Here is a 21,577-nt window from a genome sequence, read left to right as displayed (position 1 = left end):
CTCACCAGCCTCTAGGATTCCCAGCTCACCCCAAGTTTCACTAATGTCCTTGTACAATGTAAGCTACATATTAATAGGGCTCGGAATTGCCTGGGACCTCGGAATTGCCAGGGACCTCATACGATATTATCACGATACTTCGGTGCCGAAACGATATGCATTGCAATTCTAACGATTCTATATTTATTGCGATTTGATACTGCGATTTTATTGCGATTCGATGTTCCAAACATATTGCTCACCAAACGTCTGCTGCAGAGGGACAAGACTAGTCTCCCAGTCCCTGCCTCTGAAAATCATCCCCACAGCATGACACTGCCACCACCATGCTTCACCGTAGGGATGGTGCCAGGTTTCCTCCAGACGTGATGTTTGGCATTCAGGCCAAAGAGTTCAATCTTGGTTTCATCAGACCAGATAATCTTGTTTCTTATGATCTGAGAGTCCTTTAGGTGCCTTTTGGCAAACTCCAAGCGGGCTGTCATTTGCCTTTTACTGAGGAGTAGCTTGCGTCTGGCCACTCTACCATAAAGGCCTGATTGGTGGAGTGCTGCATAGATGGTTGTCCTTCTGGAAGGTTCTCCCATCACCACAGAGGAACTCTGGAGCTCTGTCAGAGTGACCATCGGGTTTTTAGTCTCCTCCCTGACCAAGGCCCTTCTCTCCCGATTGCTCAGTTTGGCCGGGCGGCCAGCTCTAGGAAGAGTCTTGGTGGTTCCAAACATCTTCCATTTAAGAATGATGGAGGCCTCTTGTGTTCTTGGGGACCTTCAGTGCTGCAGAAATGTTTTGGTACCCTTCCCCAGATCTGTGCCTCGACACAATCCTGTCTCGGAGCTCTACGGACAATTCCTTCGACCTCATTGCTTGGTTTTTGCTCTGACACGCACTGTCAACTGTGGGACCTTATATAGACAGGTGTGTGCCTTTCCAAATCATGTCCAATCAATTGAATTTACCACAGGTGGACTCCAAGTTGTAGAAACATCTCAAGGATGATCAATGGAAACAGGATGCACCTAAGCTCAATTTCGAGTCTCATAGCAAAAGGTCTGAATACTTATGTAAATAAGGTATTTTTGTTTTTATGTTTTTTACATTTGCAAACATTTATAAAAACCTGTTTTCGCTTTGTCATTATGGGGTATTGTGTGTAGATTGATGACGAAAAACATTTATGTAATCATTTTTAGAATAAGGCTTTAACGTAAGAAAATGTGGAAAAAGGGAAGGGGTCTGAATACTTACCGAATGCACTGTAACTATATTGATTTCCCCCCCATCACTACATATTAGCGGAACTCTCATGTTTTAATCTTGAATGTTCTCCTTGACATTAATTGGTTTTCTCTGAAGTGCAATTTGGATGACATCCTCTGCTATTTATATTCCAGTCTTCTCTCTCAAGGCACATGTAGGCTACATGACTAATACAAAATGGGAAATTCATTTCTCATTGGTCCAAATTACCATGATTTTCTTTCTGTTGTATGTGTTTTATACGTATGGTATTAAAATGAGTCTAGTGAAGAATGCCATATTATTAATCCCAAATGAGATTAAACAACTTTCCTATAGCCTAATTTCTCATCATAAATGATGCCCCATTCATTCCCCTTTTCCTTCATCCTCTCAACCCTCGACACACTATCTCTCTGTCATGGCTTCATGGCAGTAAAGCCCACTTTCTTGCTCTACTTGCTCCTCTGAAGATGCCCCCTTTTTGCTCTGTTTTTGCCCATGTATTATTAAAGGTTCCCACCCCTCTGGGGAGAATATACTGGATCCAGTCTAGCAGAAGCCGCTTCTCCAGGCCTTGCATAACTTGACACCCCCCAAAAAATCCACAAAGCAGTGCCCACTTTCCTCCCCTCTGCCGCTCGTATCGTGTGGGCCCAAACTCATCCTCCTCCCTCTTCCTCTCCCTCCCAGCCCACCTCGATTCAGCTAATAAGACTGTTGGGCTATTTTTCCTCCTTCGGCCCTTCAGTTATTTAAAGATGTCATGTCATGTCATGTCAGAGTGGTGGAAAAAGTATTCAATTAATAGAAAATGACTCAGGTAAAAGTGAAAGTCACAGAGTAAAATAATACTTGAGTAAAAGTCTCAAAGTATCTGGTTTAAAATTTACTTAAGTACAGTGGTGGAAAAAGTACTAAATTGCAATACTTGAGTATAAGTAAAAAGTAAAAGTAAATGCTATACATGAAATTCCTTATATTAAGCATACCAGACGCCACCATATTTTAATTTTTCTTGTCTTTTTTTTTACGGATAGACAGGGCCACACTCCCAAACTCAGACATCATTTACAAACGCAGTATTTGTATTTAGTGAGTCCGCCAGATCAGAGGCAGTAGAGATGACAATGCGTTATATTGATACACTACATGACCAAAAGTATCCACTTTTGGTCATGTAGTGTATCAATATAATACCTGCTCATCGAACATCTCATTTCAAAATCATGGGCATTAGTATGGAGTTGGTCCCCCCCTTGCTGCTATAACAGCCTCCACTCTTCTGGGAAGGCTTTCCACTAGATGTTGGAACATTGCTGCTTGGACTTGCTTCCATTCAGCCACAAGAGCATTAGTGAGGTCGGGCACTGATGTAGGGCGATTAGGCCTGGCTGGCAGTCAGCGTTTCAATTCATTCCAAAGGTGTTCGATGGGGTTGAGGTCAGGGCTCTGTGCAGGCCAGTGAAGTTCTTCCACACTGATCTTGACAACCCATTTCTGTATGGACCTCGCTTTGTGCACAGGGGCATTGTCATACTGAAACAGGAATGGGCCTTCCCCAAACTGTTGCCACAAAGTTGGAAGCATAGAATCGTCTAGAATGTCATTGTATGCTGTAGCATTAAGATTTCCTTTCACATGAACTAAGGGGCCTGAACCATGAAATACAGCCCCAGGCCATTATTCCTCCTCTACCAAACTTTACAGTTGGCATTATGCATTGGGGCAGGTAGCGTTCTCCTGGCATCTGCCAAACCCAGATTTGTCTGTCGACTGCCAGATGGTGAAGCGTGATTCATCACTCCAGAGAACGCATTTCTACTTCTCCAGAGTCCAATGGTGGCAAGCGTGACACCACTCCAGCTGACGCTTGGCATTGCTCATGGTGATCTTATGCTTGTGTGCGGCTGCTTGGCCATGGAAACCCATTTCATGAAGCTCCCAACGAACAGTTATTGTGCTGACGTTGTTTCCAGAGGCAGTTTGGAACTCTGTAGTGAGTGTTGCAACTGAGGACAGACAGTTTTTACGCGCTTCAGCACTCGGCGGTCCAGTTTTCTGAGCTTGTGTGGCCTACCACTTTGCGGCTGAGCCATTGTTGCTCCTAGACGTTTCCACTTCACAATAACAGCACTTACAGTTGACCGGGGCAGCTCTAGCATGGCAGAAATTTGACGAACTGACTTGTTGGAAAGGTGGTATCCTATGACGGTGCCACGTTGAAAGTCATTGAGCTCTTCAGTAAGGCCATTCTACTGCCAATGTTTCTCTATGGGGATTGCATGGCTGTGTGCTCGATTTTATACACCTGTCAGCAGCGAGTGTGGCTGTAATAGATCAGAGGCAGTAGGAATGACCAGGGATGTTCTCCTGATAAGTACGTGAATTAGATCGTTTTCCTGTCCTGCTAAGCATTAAAAATGTAACGAGTACTTTTGGGTGTCAGGGAAAATGTATGGCGTAAAAAGTACATTATTTTCATTAGGAATGTAGTGAATTAGATGATTAAAATTTTTAAAAGAAGAAGCCTGCGCACTGCTCTTGATAGTATCACTGCCCTTTAATAAGCTTCACGTATCGTCCTCAAGACCTTCGTCAAAGCTTTTGTGAGTTTTTTAAATTAGCACCCTTATGTAGACATAACCCCACCCACATCAAATGGGGTTGGAGTCGAGGGAAAACAAGTAAGTGCTACCAAATATATAAGTATTTTTACTTAAGTACTTTACACCACTGTTATTACGTACTCCCATTTAGTACTGGGTCGGACCCCCCTTTGGTTTGAATCCCCGAGCCGGCAAGGTGGAAAAATCTGCCGTTCTGCCCTTGAGCAATACAGATAACCCCCAAAAACAACTGCTCTCCGGGCACCAATGACGTAGACGTCGATTAAGGCAGCCCCCCACACCTCTCTGATTCAGAGGGGTTGGGTTTAATGTGGAAGACACATTTCGGTTAAATGCATTGTTGTTCAACTGACTAGGTATCCCCTTTCCCCCTTTCCCTTTCCCTTTCCCTTTCCCTTTCCCTCAATTGGTATCAAGGGACCTAACGTGTACCAGAAAAATATTTCCCACACCATTACACCACCGCCACCAGCTTTACCGTTGACACCAGGCAGGATGGGGCCCATGGACTCATGCTGCTTAAGCTAAATTCTGACTCAGCCATCAGCATGACGCAACAGGAACCGGGAATCATCAGACCAAGCAATGTTATTCCACTCCTCAATTGTCCGGTGTTGGTGATCACGTACCCACTTGAGCCGCTTTATCTTGTTTTTAGCTGATATGAGTGGAACCCGGTGCAGTCGTCTGCTGCAATAGCACACCCGTGACAAGGACCGACGAGTTGTGCATTCCGACATGCCGTTCTGCACACCACTGTTGTACTGCGCCCTAATTTGCCTGTTTGTGGCCCGCCTGTTAGCTTACACGATTCTTTCCATTCTCCTTCAACCTCTCTCATCAACGAGCTTTGTTCGCCCACAGAACTGCCTCTGACTGGATGTGTTTTGTTTGTCGCACTATTCTCGGTAAACCCTAGACACTGTTGTGTGTGAAAAGCCCAGGAGTCCATATTTTTCTGAGATACTGGAACTGGCGCACCTGGCACCGACGATCATACCATGCTCAAAGTCGCTTAGGTCACTTGTTTTTACCCTTTAACGTTCAATCGAAACAGTAACTAAATGCCTCGATGCCTGTGTAGTTCACTTCAGTTCAGTTGAGTTCAGCTCCTCACACCTTGTTACACAAGGCTTCACACTGAACGCTCATCATGTCTGTCAGCTCTCCTCTGCTGGGCTGGAGCTGTAGTGGCCCTACCATAGAATTAGGAATTAGAATACTAGAATGGACATTAATCTTATTATGGTGGTCTAAAGGTCAGCCATTTTGGTCAGGGAGTTGGTCAACCATGGTTTACCAATGCTGTGATAAGATAGTGTAAATATTGCATTTTTTGAATTTATCTGCACTGTAGGCTTGGGGGGTACTCAGATTTTAATATTGTGCTTCTCCTGTCCCGGGATTTACGGTATTACCGGCATAGCACACAAGGGGGTGCTAAAAACGCTAGAACAGCCCTTTGGGCCTCTATTATCGGAATGCTAACTGAATAAGCACAAACTAATAGTGAAATCACATAGATGCTGTTAGCTAAATGCTAACGAGCGAAAACTAAAAATGAATTGCAAAGAAAGGCAAATCCAGCTCATAAAGTTATACAAGCATAGCTAGTAGCTACCGAATGTCATTTTCGGTGAGTGTGGCTCATTCAAAAGTGAAAGTGAACGAGAGAAATTGTACAAATAAACAAAGCTTTTCTGAAGGAAAATCAGCATGTGTACACGGAGCAGAGGGAAGAAGAACGGAGGAGAAAAAAAACGCTAGTAGGAAGCGCAGGGAAAAAATGGCAACTGTATAGATAACTCATCCAGAGCTCTTTGACTTCTGGTAGAAAGCTATTATAAGATATCTGATGGCAAACATTTAGTAGTGAATTGCATACAAGTGTAACTTCATCACCTCGTGCGTCGCACAACAGAGACTAGATAGATATAGAACAGTATGGACTCACCAGGTCCTGCTTTCTCCCGTTGTGCTATTTACAAACAAACACGTGACTGGCTAAACTGTTTTAGGGAAGCTTAATAATGTAAAATAATGTGATAGGTGAAATGAAGAATGCGATCTGCTTTATCTCTTAAGGTATTGCACAAGTTGACTGCGGGTATTAACTTAAAAAGTAGCTACAAATATTCAAATGTATTGAAAAACTTCAAATAAATCGTTTTGATGGTATTTAAAAACCATCCCATGGTTTTTATCCGTTTGCTCTGGTGGTGTTACATTTGGCTAGCACAGCAAATAACCACAGAGCTAGCGTGATGTGAAGGTAGAGCAAAATATTAGTTTACCTTGTTAGCCAGGCGCCAGCTAGATATATTGTTGGCTGTCATGAGATAAATTAATCTAACTAAATGTAGCTAGCATACGAGTCGAATGTTTGATGGCCACATCGTTTACATCAAAAGTTAGCTAGCATCAGTAAATTTAATTACCCCACTATCAACCTCTCACTCCCCCCTCCCCAATCTGTCTCTCCTAGCTTTTCGTCTGCTTTCTCCAAGATTTTACCCAGGTGTATTGCCCACTTAGTTTCAATTAAGAAGCATACTGTAGTTTTAATAAACCGCTAGTTTGTGCTAGGCATGTATTATCGACCTCACGTTATGAGACCTAGCTAGTGGTTTGTTTACATGTAGTAAAACTAGACTATAATACAAATGCTAGCGCTGACACATTGTGGTGATAATGTTGAACTGCATATGAATTACACCAGGATGATACATAACATGAAGACTAATTGCAACTTTATTTCAAGCAACATGTATTTTAAAATTAAGTCAAATAACCTTAACATATTCCTTTCTGCAAACCCTCATGATAGTGATATTCGCTAATAATGTCTCTCCTGAGCATGTCATCCTTAAGGCCTACCTTCATTACAAGGGTAGGGCTTGCACTAATCCATTTCATGATAGCATGCACAGTAGCTGTAGAAGTCAAATCTGGTATTCTTCAACATGGTTACCCTCATTAATTGTCTAATGAAAAACCCACACACTGTCAGCCTTTTATTTTCTTTGAAGTTATTAGCAAATTATTCCCACATACATTTTCAGATGTGTGAGTGCTTTTCCGATTTCTAATAGTATCATTTCAAATGGAGAAAACATCTCAACAAAATGTAAACATTGTGTGAGGATTTGCTAATCCTGTTTCAGTATAGAAATGACAAGCCACATGCATTTACTCAGTACTTTCTTGAAGCACCTTTCGCAGTGATTACAGCCTCGAGTCTTCTTGGGTATGACGCTACAAGCTTGGCACACCTGTATTTGGGGAGTTTCTCCCATTCTTCTCTGCAGATCCTCACAAGCTCTGTCAGGTTGGATGGTGAGTGTCGCTGCACAGCTATTTTAAGGTCTCTCCAGAGATCGGGTTCAAGTCCGGGCTCTGGCTGGGCCACTCAAGGACATTCAGAGATTCGTCCCGAAGTCGCTCCTGCGTTGCCTTGGCTGTGTGCTTAGGGTCGTTGTCCTGTTGGATGGTGACCACTGGAGCATGTTTTCATCAATGATCTCTCGATCCTGACTAGTCTCCCAGTCCCTGCCGCTGAAAAACATCCCCACAACATGATGCTGCCACCACCATGCTTCCCCATAGGGGTGGTGCCAGGTTTCCTCCAGACGTGACGCTTGGCATTCAGGCCAAAGAGTTCAATCTTGGTTTCATCAGGCCAGATAATCTTGTTTCTCATGGTCTGAGAGTCCTTTAGGTGCTTTTTGGCCTGATAGGTGGAGTGCTGCAGAGATGGTTGTCCTTCTGGAAGGTTCTCCCATCTCCACAGAGGAACTCTGGAGCTCTGTCAGAGTGACCATCGGGTTCTTGGTCACCTCCCTGACCAAGGCCCTTCTCCCCCGATTTCACAGTTTGTCCGGGCGGCCAGCTCTAGGAAGAGTCTTGGTGGTTCCAAACTTCTTCTATTTAAGAATGATGGAGGCCACTGTGTTCTTGGGGACCTTAAATGCTACAGAAATGTTTTTGGTACCCTTCCCCAGATCTGTGCCTCAATACAATCCTGTCTCAGAGCTCTGTGGACAATTCCTCCAACCTCATGGCTTGGTTTTTGATCTGACATGCACAGAGAGTGCGCCTTTCCAAATCATGTCCAATCAATAGAATGAACCACAGGTGGACTCCAATCAAGTTGTAGAAACATCTCAAGGATGATCAATGGAAACAGGATGCACCTGAGCTCAATTTCGAGTGGCATAGCAAAGGTTCTGAATACGTATGTAAGTAAGGTATCTCTGTTTTTTATTTGTAATAAATTAGCAAAAAATTATAAAAAGCAGTTTCACTCTGTCATTATGTAGTATTGTGTGTAGATTGATGAGGGAAAAAATAATTTAATAAATTTTAGAATAAGGCTGTAACGTAACAAAATGTTGAAAAAGGGAAGGGGTCTGAATACTTTTAGAATGCACTGTATATACAGTATATATATATATATATATATATATATATATACAGTTGGGGAAAAAAGTATTTAGTCAGCCACCAATTGTGCAAGTTCTCCCACTTAAAAAGATGAGAGAGGCCTGTAATTTTCATCATAGGTACACGTCAACTATGACAGACAAAATGAGAAAAGAAAATCCAGAAAATCACATTGTAGGATTTTTTATGAATTTATTTGCAAAATATGGTGGAAAATAAGTATTTGGTCAATAACAAAAGTTTCTCAATACTTTGTTATATACCCTTTGTTGGCAATGACACAGGTCAAACGTTTTCTGTAAGTCTTCACAAGGTTTTCACACACTGTTGCTGGTATTTTGGCCCATTCCTCCATGCAGATCTCCTCTAGAGCAGTGATGTTTTGGGGTTGTCGCTGGGCAACACGGACTTTCAACTCCCTCCAAATATTTTCTATGGGGTTGAGATCTGGAGACTGGCTAGGCCACTCCAGGACCTTGAAATGCTTCTTACGAAGCCACTCCTTCGTTGCCCGGGCGGTGTGTTAGGGATCATTGTCATGCTGAAAGACCCAGCCACGTTTCATCTTCAATGCCCTTGCTGATGGAAGGAGGTTTTCACTCAAAATCTCACGATACATGGCCCCATTCATTCTTTCCTTTACACGGATCAGTCGTCCTGGTCCCTTTGCAGAAAAACAGCCCCAAAGCATGATGTTTCCACCCCCATGCTTCACAGTAGGTATGGTGTTCTTTGGATGCAACTCAGCATTCTTTGTCCTCCAAACACGACGAGTTGAGTTTTTACCAAAAAGTTCTATTTTGGTTTCATCTGACCATATGACATTCTCCCAATCCTCTTCTGGATCATCCAAATGCACTCTAGCAAACTTCAGACGGGCCTGGACATGTACTGGCTTAAGCAGGGGGGACACGTCTGGCACTGCAGGATTTGAGTCCCTGGTGGCGTAGTGTGTTACTGATGGTAGGCTTTGTTACTTTGGTCCCAGCTCTCTGCAGGTCATTCACTAGGTCCCCCCGTGTGGTTCTGGGATTTTTGCTCACCGTTCTTGTGATCATTTTGACCCCACGGGGTGAGATCTTGCGTGGAGCCCCAGATCGAGGGAGATTATCAGTGGTCTTGTATGTCTTCCATTTCCTAATAATTGCTCCCACAGTTGATTTCTTCAAACCAAGCTGCTTACCTATTGCAGATTCAGTCTTCCCAGCCTGGTGCAGGTCTACAATTTTGTTTCTGGTGTCCTTTGACAGCTCTTTGGTCTTGGCCATAGTGGAGTTTGGAGTGTGACTGTTTGAGGTTGTGGACAGGTGTCTTTTATACTGATAACAAGTTCAAACAGGTGCCATTAATACAGGTAACGAGTTGAGGACAGAGGAGCCTCTTAAAGAAGAAGTTACAGGTCTGTGAGAGCCAGAAATCTTGCTTGTTTGTAGGTGACCAAATACTTATTTTCCACCATAATTTGCAAATAAATTCATAAAAAATCCTACAATGTGATTTTCTGGATTTTTTCCCCTCAATTTGTCTGTCATAGTTGACGTGTACCTATGATGAAAATTACAGGCCTCTCTCATCTTTTTAAGTGGGAGAACTTGCACAATTGGTGGCTGACTAAATACTTTTTTCCCCCACTGTATATATATAAAATTGCTTCTGCTCGACTAAAGAAATCTTGTTCGACCAACAGCCTATCGACCAAACAATCGACCAGTCGACTAAATGGGGTCAGCCTTACTTTCAACCCAACACTGTGCCTTTCCACAAGATGTAGCCTACCTAAGAAAGTTGTAACATTACTGTTATTTTGGTTTTGCAAATAAATTGCTGCAAAGCTTGTCGCTTTGTTCAGTCATTTAAGTTGACCCCTAATTGATCTGGCTGGCTTCACTCTATGCTCCTCTGATTTACAGTGGTGGACATTAACCTTAATATGCCCCTATCCCCCCACCTCAATGTTCCCCTCCTAGTTATATCTGTCTCAGACAGGCGCTCTGCCATCAATCCATCTCGGTCGGTCATTGCAATCCACTCGAATGCTGCTCATTAAACTCTCAGCCAGTGGAATTTAAAGCTCTACTAGACAGCTGGCCAACATTAACATGGCCACAACGTCTCTCTACTATGCTCCACACTGCCATAACAAACACTGGACAGCCACACTTCTCACTGTCGCAATGAGCTAAGAATTTTGGAGGAAGAGAAAGAGAATGAGATTGTGGGAGGGAGTTCTATCTTTAGTTGTATATTTACAAAGCTCAGAGCTCCAGTTATTTTAAGACTATAATACCCCAACTTGATTGCAGGCTTCAAAGGCATCCTTCCTATCTGTGTCTGAGGATCTGTGCAGTAGTCAGTAGTCACCACACAGACACAGTGGGCTCCAGAGACTGCCTGGCAGGCAGGCAGGCAGAGATACACTACTTGACCAAAAGTATGTAGACACCTGCTCGTCGAACATCTCATTCCAAAACCATGGGCATTATAATGGAGTTGGTCCCCTTTTGCTGCTATAATGGCCTCCACTCTTCTGGGAAGGCTTTCAACTAGATGTTGGAACATTGCTGCGTGGACTTGCTTCCATTCAGCCACAAGAGCATTAGAAAGGTTGGGCACTTATGTTGGGCGATTAGGCCTGGCTCGCAGTCGGCGTTCCAATTCATCCCAAATGTGTTTGATGGGGTTGAGGTAAGGGCTCTGTGCGGGCCAGTCAAGTTCTTCCACACCGACCTCGACAATCAATTTCTGTATGGACCTCTCTTGGATTTCCCTTCACTGGAACTAAGGGGCCTAGCCCGATCCATGAAAAACAGCCCCAGACCATTATTCCTCCTCCACCAAACTTTACAGTTGGCACTATGCATTCGGGCAGGTAGTGTTCTCCTGGCATCCGCCAAAACCAGATACGTCCGTCGGACTGCCAGATGGTGAAGCATGATTCATCACTCCAGAGAACGCGTTTCCACTGCTCCAGAGTCCAATTGTGGTAAGCTTTACACCACTCCAGCCAACGCTTGGCATTGCGCATGGGGATCTTAGGCTTGTGTGCGGCTGCTCGGCCATGGAAATCCATTTCATGAAGCTCCCGACGAACAGTTCTTGTGCTGACGTTGTTTCCAGAGGCAGTTTGGAACTCAGTAGTGAGTGTTGCAACCGAAGACAGACTATTTTTACGCGCTACGCGCTTCAGCACTCGGCGGTCTCGTTCTGTGAGCTTGTGTGGCCTACCACTTTGTAGCTTTGCCGTTGTTGCTCCTAGACATTTCCATTTCACAATAACATCACTTACAGTTGACCGGGGCAGCTCTAGCAGGGCAGAAATTTGATGAACTGACTTGTTGGAAAGGTGGCATCTTATGACGGTGCCACGTTGAAAGTGCCGAGCTCTTCAGTGAGGCCATTCTACTGCCAATGTTTGCATGGCTGTGTGCTCAATTTTATACACCTGTCAGCAACGGTTGTGGCTGAAATAGCCGAATCCACTAATTTAAATAGGTGTCCACATACTTTTGTATATATACTTTGTGGATGCAGTTCTGGTTGGCCCACTGTAGTAATGGCTGTCAGTGTTGGCGCTAGCTAGCTACAGAGTAACTGAGGTGCATGAAGACCCCAGAGAAGAAATTAGGCGCCACAAAGACTAAACCTCCATATTAACTTTGAATGATAATGTCAGTTTCAGTACATTGTTGTCACAGTATTTTTTGGGTGCCAATTAGGCTATTTTGTTTCTGCTGTGTTTATAGGAAGTGCATGCCTGAGAGTTACATAGTTAGAGCTGACATGTAGCATATATTTTGCAGTAGAATTGATCATGGAACCTCCGTGGGCCACTAACTAGCTAGGCCTATTTATTTCCCTCCAAGGAATGGTGTAGCCTCCAGTAAATAACCCCAAGTGGTCTCTGTCGTTGTTCTACCCGGCAGCTAAGTAGACTGTCTGGAGGATTGGGATGAAAGGTCAGTGTTATCAGCAGTGATTCCTCAGAGGCGTCATTATGATATTATTGCATCATCGATTGGCTAAGCTCCCTGCTGCCCATGACAAGACAGTGAAGGAGGACATTTGCAAATTGCGAAATTGCAATTTTTTGCCTAGGTTGGCTCTATACCTCTAAGAACATGTGGAGAGTAGCCTAGCCGTGATCAGTGAAATCCACGTGCACCGTTGTCCTATTCACTGCCTCTCAAGCAGTGGTGTAAAGTACTTAAGTAAAAATACTTTAAAGTACTACTTAAGTAGTTTTTTGGGGGTATCTGTACTTTACTTTACTATTTATATTTTTGGCAACTTTTACTTTTAGTTCACTACATTCCTAAAGAAAATAATGTACGTTTTACTTCATACATTTTCCTTGAGTACTCGTTATATTTTGACAGGAAAATAGTCCAATTCACACACTTATCAAGAGAACATTCCTGGTCATCCCTACTGCCTCTGATCTGGCGGACTCCCTAAACACAAATGCTTTGTTTGTAAATTATGTCTATGTGTTGGGAGTGTGCCCACTGCTATCCGTCAATAAAATAAAAATAAAAATAATAATTGTGCCGTCTGGTTTGCTTAATTAAGGAATTTGAAATGATTTATACTTTTACTTTTGATACTTAAGTACATTTGAGCAATTCCATTTACGTTTGATACTTAAGTATATTTAAAACCAAATAGACTTTTACTCAAGTAGTATTTTACCGGGTGACTTTCACTTTTACTTGAGTCATTTTCTATTAAGGTATCTTTACTTTTATTCAAGTATGAAATGTAGTACTTTTTCCACCACTGCTCTCAAGCTCCCCTCTCTCCCCTTCCTCTCCCTCACAGTGAGTGGTGTAGGCCCTATCAGCACACTGCACTCTCTCAGAATGATTCAGTGTCGAGGAGGTATTGTAGCATTTTAGTAGTGGGATAAGCACTGGTTGGGCTCTTAATGAAAAAGATAAGGCAGAGGCCACAACGTAAGGGAGGACGTGGGGAGTCTAAAGGGAAGAGGGAGGGAGATAATGGATTTCTTTCTCTAGGTAGGGGCTTTGTTGATTTGCTGACTGACATAGAATATCAAATGCCATCAAGACCTTCTCTTCAAATCTACCAACAAAAGACATCAATAGTTGGTTCTTTATTCAAGGTAAGGATGGTTCTATGTGATAGGTGTACCTCTTCCACCAGAACAGTGTGCTTTATCTTAAGATTAAAATATCTAGGGAAGAAATGTATCCCTTAGCAAGCCCATCAAAATACTTGAACACAATGCAATGGAGGTTTTCAATATTTTATTGTTAAATCTATTCAGGCCTGCAGTGCCAGTACTCTGTAATAGAGTATGATATAACCATTCTAATCATTATTGTGTAATACCTAAAAGGCTTAATTTAAGGATCAATGTTTTTCAAATAAAGCCCAAAGCATATCAAAGTGTGTGCCTCCTCCTGCGTATCTTTTTGGGTTATGTTTTGTTTCAAGTCCCATATGGTTGATTTATTTCGCAACTTACAGGAATACGAGGCCCAGGAGTAGAGAGAAGAGGCATCGTCATTAGGTCTATGTGTTGGAGCAGAAGACTGAGTGCTTCTGAGTGCTAGAATGAATAGGAAGTGGTGATGGACGGTTGCTGCTGTAGGCCTATGTGGCATTTGCCCAGTTCTGACCACTGCTGTGGGTGTTCCATCCAGAATGTGGAGACCAGGAGAGGAAGCCAGTGTGGACTATTGAGATGCTCACCCTGTGTGTGGGCATGCATATTTATTCCAACAGACTTTAGTTTTTCCATTTAGCCCTCTATAAACTCTCTGAGACAGGCGTGCTTACTGTGTTACACTGACTAAGTGTGACTCTATTAGCGGAGAGTCACCCCAGCTCATCATGATGTGTGTCGCTCTGGTTCCTGTCACCACCATCTCTGTGCATGATATGATATAGTAGGCCTACAGTTTTGTGCAGTGATTTGTGTGGTGCTTTTGTCTGGCAACTTTACATCTGAGTGTAAACTCAGTACTGCTACCTAACAATATTGGTCCTCAACAATCTTTGAAAAAACAGGAAAGCTTGCATCTATTATGATTGCTAAATACTTCCACAAAATGTGTAAATATTGGACTATAAATGGTACCTTCCTGTATTATAGTTATGCTTAAAATGTTTATTATGTTCTACTGAACCATTTATTTTATGTTCGTATTCTTATCTTTTATTATTTATTATTGTTGAGAAGGAACCTGCAAGTAAGCATTTCGTTGGACGGTGTATACCATGTGTATCTTGAAATCTATTCCACCTGGTTGTGTTTCCCAATAAAAGCAAAATAGAAGCAATGTATCAGATACTATTATTATATTGATCCATTAACATGATGGATTGCTGGCCTGTCGGATGGCGCATGCTTTTATCGATCTGCTTCGGTTGCACACATTCATGCCCTGATAAATCAACGACCAATAAAAGCCTCAATTGGTGTAATAATTACAGCAGATCACTCACTTCTCAGCAACAATAGCCACCCCCAGGTCAGAGGCTCAGTGGATATGACCTGGAGGAGCCCCAGGGGTGGGGTGGGGTTTGGGGTGGGACTGGTGTGGTGAGTGGGCTGGTGTTTATTACATGTTGACACTATCTGGGCAGCCTGAGCCCCTGTCCCCTCCCTGTACACTGTCCCCAGCTTCTCCCCTGAGGGGTGAGGGGTGTGGGGGCGGCTGCCCAGGTAGTGTCAACATGTAATCCACACCAGCCCACTCACCACACCAGTCCCACCCCAAACCCCACCCCACCCACAGGTGCTTCCTCTGATGAGCGTGAAATCCAATTTAGAATGAGTTGTATTAAAGCACTCTATACTCCACCAGATTATATTTAAGTCCTGGAGCAAAATGTTAGGGTTCTAAGAATAGGCCTGTCAGTTGGCTGCAGCTTGTCTGCTGGATTCCTTTGATGGAGGTTGCTTTTCCACTCTGCCTTACTGCTTGCCTGTTCCTCACGACATGTCTTTTAATTATCTGCCCCAGCAGAAACAACTGGCTGCATGGGCCTGGTTAGATAAGGTTCAGTATTAGATTACTTGTAACGCATGCCACTACTGTCTCCTCACTCCTTCAACCAATAGTGTGTTGACTCTTATTACCACAGTGTTTACTGTGACTTTCCACCATTATTATATTAAGCCAAGCTCATCCACTCCACTAAGTCCCCCTGAACACGGTCATTGTCTTACAGATCAATTGCATGTCGCCATGCAGGCAGTAATTGGATACAGGCTATGTTCTTTCTCTGTATTGTTCTGTCTTATTGATGTAACAAAATTATTCAAGTGAATAAATATGCCAGGAATAATTTATTTTCAGTTAAAGGGATACTTCGGGATTTTGCCATTGAGGCCCTTTACTTCCCCAGAGTCTGATGAACTCGTGGAGACTACTTTTGATGTCTCTGTGTCCAGTATGGAGGAAGTTAGAGGTAGTTTCGTGAGCCAATGCTAACTAGCGTTACCACAATGACTGGTAGTCTATGGGTATCTGCTAGCATGCTTTTATCGATCTGCTTCGGTTGCACACATTCATGCCCTGATAAATCAACGACCAATAAAAGCCTCATGTGGTGTAATAATTACAGCAGATCACTCACTTCTCAGCAACAATAGCCACCCCCAGGTCAGAGGCTCAGTGGATATGACCAGGAGGAGCCCCAGGGGTGGGGTGGGGTTTGGGGTGGGACTGGTGTGGTGAGTGGGCTGGTGTGGATTACATGTTGACACTACCTGGGCAGCCTGAGCCCCTGTCCCCTCCCTGTACACTGTCCCCAGCTTGTCCCCTGAGGGGTGTGGGATGAGGGGTGTGGGGGCGGCTGCTCTCATGCTCTTTTTACTCCAGGACAGGAGAGGGCTCCCCAGCACCCTGCCCTCCAGTCAGGCACCTTGACCCTCACCCTCACCCTGACCAGAGCCTCTAGAACAACCCTATGACCCCGTCACTTTGAGCGTGTTGCAGTCAGGGACCCAATGGCCTCCACCACAGCTGTTGCCGGGAATCACAATAAATGTTTTGTAGAAGGAGCATTACAGCGGCCCATCTACCCTACACAGTCACTTTCAATGAGAGGAGATGGGACAGCATCTCTCAATGGGCCTGTCCCCCCCAGTTGCTTCTTCTGACAGGCGTGAAATCCAATTTAGAATGAGTTGTATTAGCAGATACCGATAGACTTCCAGTCATTGCACTAACACTAGCTAGCAACTTCCTTCAAACCTCACACAGAGACATAAAAATGGTCATCTGAAGTATCCTTTTAAGGCTGTTGCCATGTTTCAGTTGGAGTGGGAACTGGGGAGACACACAACAATGCAGCAAACTCAGCTGTAATGTGCCTGTGACACTCCCTGCTTAGACATATCAGGTCAGATAAAGTTACATAATAAATATTTCATCCCCCATTGCCCTCCCATTTTAGAGCAGCCCCCTGGTCTGGGGCCAGAGTCCATTCTGCAGCCCTGCGCATTCAGCCTGCTCCTAAGGCTCGCTCACCTGACTGACTCGATGAAGATGAACTACTGAACTACATTAGACCTGACTGGAACTCACTGGACCATGCTGAACTACTGTCAACCACACTGAACCTAACTGAACCACACTGGACCACTCTGAACCTGACTGGACCAAGCTGTACCATACTGGACCTGATTAGACCACACTCTGCCACAGTTACAGAGCCATGCTGAACCTGACTTAGCCATGATGGAACAGAGAGGTAGATGAGAAGTGGATCAAAAATACACCAACCAGCCTCTCCTATGACAGCAGCTGCGGACACTGAGAGCTCTCTCTCTTGCCTCTATCTGTCGCTCTCTCGCTCTTTCTCGCTTGCGTGCCACTGTACCCCTCTCCATAGCATCTCTCCATATCCCTCCCACCCTCTCTCTTCTGCCTCCTCCTCTTCTCCTGCCTGCACTCACTTTGCCTCTTTGTGCCATGCGCTAGGCATACACATGTACGTTTAATCCGGCAGACAGCGGAGGGATGGGAGTCAGTGAACAAGAGGTTGCTCTCTGATTGACAAACAGAGCTGCTGAGTATTCACACGACCAGGACAGCTGCTGCTGCTGTGGACATTGTAAAGGATCAGAATTTTACCTCCTGGAATAGTTCATCATCTCTTTGTGCTCATGTGTCTTCATTCTCGGTGTTATCTGTAGCACTGAGCTCTAGATTAAAAGGAAATTGCAGGACGATTAAATCTGCCCGTCAGTCTGTGATGAGCCTCTGATTACTACAGAAAGCTTGACTGAGACAGACGGATGTATCGAGGACAAGCCAGTCGTGACTGCAAAGGGAGATTTGTTAAACTGCTCCTCTCATCGCAGGACACTGTACCTTTTTTGGAGGGTGCGTCTTCGTCTGTTTTTGTGTCTGTGCCAGGACCGGGACAGTGTTCCTGTGCCTGCGGTCTGTTGGTTTCTGTAGCAGACAAAGCAGACAGACCCACACAGGCTGATGCTGTGTTGAAGCAGGAAACCCTCGGAAGACGATAATTATCCTCGCTCCTCTCCTCTTCTCTTGTCTCTGCAGACATAGCAGACCACCCTAACACTGACCTGACCAAGAGACTATCCAGACTGAAAGGAGCCGTGTCTTACAGACTGACCCACCACAAGTTTTAACCAGAGCACCTAAAGCCGTGTCCCGGGCGGCTCCCAGTCCCAGCCAGGATGCAGGTGTCGTTAGTGTGTACAGACCACAACCGTGGAGGGGTAAGCCGCAGCACAGAGGAACGGCTCAACCACCGCCAGAATGCCAACAGCCCTAACACAGGCACCCGCAGCAAGTTCAGGGCTGTGGCGATGGTGGCCCGTAGTCTGGGACATCTCACTGTCCAGAGCCAGCCCACGTCCAGCGACCAGAGCATACGGACCGGCATGAAGTATAGGTAGGACAGACCATAGTCACAGACCTTAGTCACTGTGGATCTGAGACAGAGAATGAGGTGTAAGGACATTAAGAAAACTTAATTACAGGTATCCAACTAAACTCTTGGGTGAAGGTGCAGTGTGGAAGATCGGAACTTGGATATCAGATGGTGATTTATAGAAAATGGGGCCATGGTATATAAAGAATGTATGTGTCCTGGTATTAGATTGCATACAGGAAGGAGCAGGGTTTCATGCAGAGTTGAATATAGTTACACTGTATGTTAATTTTCCCCCTTGACAGCTCCTTTTTGCATATTAGTGATTACATGTCATCCTCTATATTTTGTATATGATTGATGTGAATCACTCAGACATACAGTATGAGTTGATGGACATGAATAACACAGCATCTAGCCTAAACCATTCAGATTGTTTTGTTCTGTATTTGGCAGTGGGCTGTAGAGGATGAAAATCAGGCTTGTCAATACAATTATTATTTAAACAGCTCCGTACTCTAAATGGGCTGCCTTCTAAAGCTTTATTAGTTTGAGATTGATGGAAGTTGTTCTCTTAAATTATTATAACCAAATTCCCCCCTGGCGATTTATATAATGATCCTTCCATGCTCAGTAAAGATCAAACAATAGCGCAGTAGGGTCCCATCAGCAGAAACTCTCTGTTCTAGTGGTTTGAATAAGAGGGAACAAGATTTTCAACCTTGTCAACTAACACCTACTCACCATTAGTTCTGTTCTATGTTAGGCTGAATTGGAGACTCCAATAGGAAGCTGAGCTGTGTTTCTTTCTACCACTGGAATTGTGATACAGTGAATTATAAGTGAAATAATCTGTCTGTAAACAATTGTTGAAAAAATTACTTGTGCCATGCACAAAGTAGATGTCCTAACCGACTTGCCAAAACTATAGTTTGTTAACAAGAAATGTGTGGAGTGGTTGAAAAACAAGTTTTAATGACTCCAACCTAAGTGTATGTAACCTTCCGACTTCAACTGTACATATGTGTCTTACCCAGTCACACTAGAGCGCCTGTGACGTGACTTCTCCTTTTGGACGTTATCAAGGCGACACTCCATATGAACTCCTCCACCACATTTACTGGATTGGTTGAACAGTGCAGAAGAGAACCTCCCCCGACGAGCTTTTGGTCATGTAGTGTACATTCCGCTCTCAGCATCAACAAAACTCTCTCTATTCTCTATAATATGCCATTTAGCAGACGCTTTTATCCAAAGCGACTTACAGTCATACGTGCATACATTTTTTGTGTATGGGTGGTCCCGGGGATCGAACCCACTACCTTGGCGTTACAAGCGCCGTGCTCTACCAGCTGAGCTACAGAGGACCACTATCTTGTTAATGGTCCAACTAAGCAGTTTTTATCTTCAATATCAAATAATTTTGGGTTAACAATTAAGTACCTTACTGTTTTAAATTAAAATGGTCAGAAATTAACAAAAATTGCTTCTTAGCAAAGAGCAATTTCTCAAGGAAGAATTTTGCTAGGACCCTCTGGGAGGGGTCTGAGTGGGGAGGGGAAAACTGAAAACTAGCTGTTATTGGCAGAGAGGTTTGGAACTCTTTCTTATTGGAAATTATTTAATAATTATTTAAATGTGCTGGCCGCGCCCACTAGTTGGCCACACCTGATCTTAATGAGTACTTGTTTCCTTTGAAATGGGGTCTGTTTGAATAGACTCAAATGAACAGCTTTTGTGTATGCGTAAAGAAACATGGGAAGCTAGCTCCATCCTGGTGGCACAGTGGACTAATTCCATGGATAGAGGACAGAAGATGATATAATTATAGATTGTAGAATCTCACTGATGTCGTGTCACAATAAAAAATAAATGTGTTCGCATCATTAATGCCTAAGGAAATTAATTTCCATGTGTCCTATCTGTGGTTGGAGTTCAAAAAAGTTAAGCAGTGTTAATAAAAGTCTTATTGAAACATTCAGGGAACGTTTTATGAAAGTTATTCAAAAACCTCCAAATAACCTATCATTTCTGTTCTCAGAGCGTTATTAAAACCTACCAGGAAAACGTAATACATTTTCCCAGAACAGGTGAAGTCTTGACGTCTGTTTAAAAAAAATCAGGAAACGAATGGCTTCGTTCCCACTACCAATGTCAAACCAAAAATATGCCTTCCCACAACTTCCAAGGAACTTGCCTAAAACAATATATTTTAATTTTAGATACAAGCATCATGAAACCTATAACGCAATACATTTATTTTACTTGAAAATCTTGCTTACCACTTTTCCATGTGGTTTCTTCCTTCACAGACTCTAGGAAGACCTCTTGCTTTTCCTAAATATTACATATTTAGGAAGAGGTAGGGTGTGAGTGGTCAAAATTACACTTTGGTTCTGGTGTTATACTTTGTTGAGCCAAAGGGTTAGTTTCTAGGAAACCATACACAAGGGGTGGCACAACTTACCCCACTCTCCCCTACCCAACAAATGTATTTATTTGGTACAAAATGTCTACTGTGTTCTTAAAAAAGAAAGAAAGGTAAAAGCAATTAGCATTTTAGAGGTGGTATTTACATGCATAAACACATGGTATCGGGTTCGTGTTTGTGTGGGGTGAATAATTAAAATCATTACAGCTTCTTCATACAGGCTGATAGTTTAGGGGGGACGGTTGTCAAATGGAATGTCTTTTAAACCCAGAGTCTAGGTAAAATGCTGCGGGCGCAGAGAAAGCTGTCCTCTAGCTTTATGTCTATGGCACGCTTTAGTTTAATTGATATGGAATTAATCTGCATTGCCAGTGAAAGAGCATCCCTTTCGTATTGCTGCAGTATTCAGATAAACTGCAGATGTTTGCAGGTACGAGAGGAAACATGAGCCGACTTTATTCAACTCAGTGTTTTAAGAAATTCTATTTGACCAAGCCTCAACCTCTGCTGTTGCTGAGTCTTAATATCCACAATGTCAGCTGTAGTTATTCTAAGATCAACCCACTGTTAGCAGTTGCTTTCCAATGCAAATAAGATTGCATGTAGGATGGCCATTTGAAAGGGCCAGATATTGACAGGACAAGGCTAGATGTTGAAACTCTGAATGCGCAGAAGCGGCCCTCTTATCTGCTGTGCTGGCAGCTGCCTAGTCATGTCGACCAACACAATGATGATAGGGATGAATTACATTTAATTAATAGACGGGCTCAGCTCAGGGCAATGAGGGATTTTTCTGTCTCTGCATTTGAATTTGTGTAAACTTGTGCCTACGTGTTGAGCATTTCCCGGTGAGACTGAACATATGTGTTTTTGATTTGTGTGTGTGTGTGTGTGTGTGTGTGTGTGTGTGTGTGTGTGTGTGTGTGTGTGTGTGTGTGTGTGTGTGTGTGTG

At 43.6% G+C, this 21,577-nt stretch overlaps 1 protein-coding gene across 5 annotated transcripts in view; it reads left to right on the top strand.

Annotated features, from left to right (window-relative positions):
* Positions 1-21,577, top strand: part of LOC121577704 (voltage-gated potassium channel subunit beta-2) — a 125,596-nt gene that overhangs the window by 58,826 nt on the left and 45,193 nt on the right. Inside the window, exon 1 of one of the 5 annotated variants that reach the window (XM_041891515.1) lies at positions 17,260-18,215. The exons of the other annotated variants lie outside the window; for them this stretch is intronic. Within the exon in view, the coding sequence (XP_041747449.1) occupies positions 17,998-18,215 (218 nt within the window). The 5' untranslated portion in view covers positions 17,260-17,997. Of the gene's footprint in view, positions 1-17,259; positions 18,216-21,577 lie in introns of those variants that run through there. 5 annotated transcript variants of the gene reach the window in all.

The sequence above is a fragment of the Coregonus clupeaformis genome, chromosome 12 (genome assembly GCF_020615455.1).
Source record: "Coregonus clupeaformis isolate EN_2021a chromosome 12, ASM2061545v1, whole genome shotgun sequence".
NCBI lineage: Eukaryota > Metazoa > Chordata > Actinopteri > Salmoniformes > Salmonidae > Coregonus > Coregonus clupeaformis.
The sequence above is the reverse complement of the archived record's forward strand: the minus strand, read 5'-3'. Positions and strand labels throughout refer to the sequence as shown.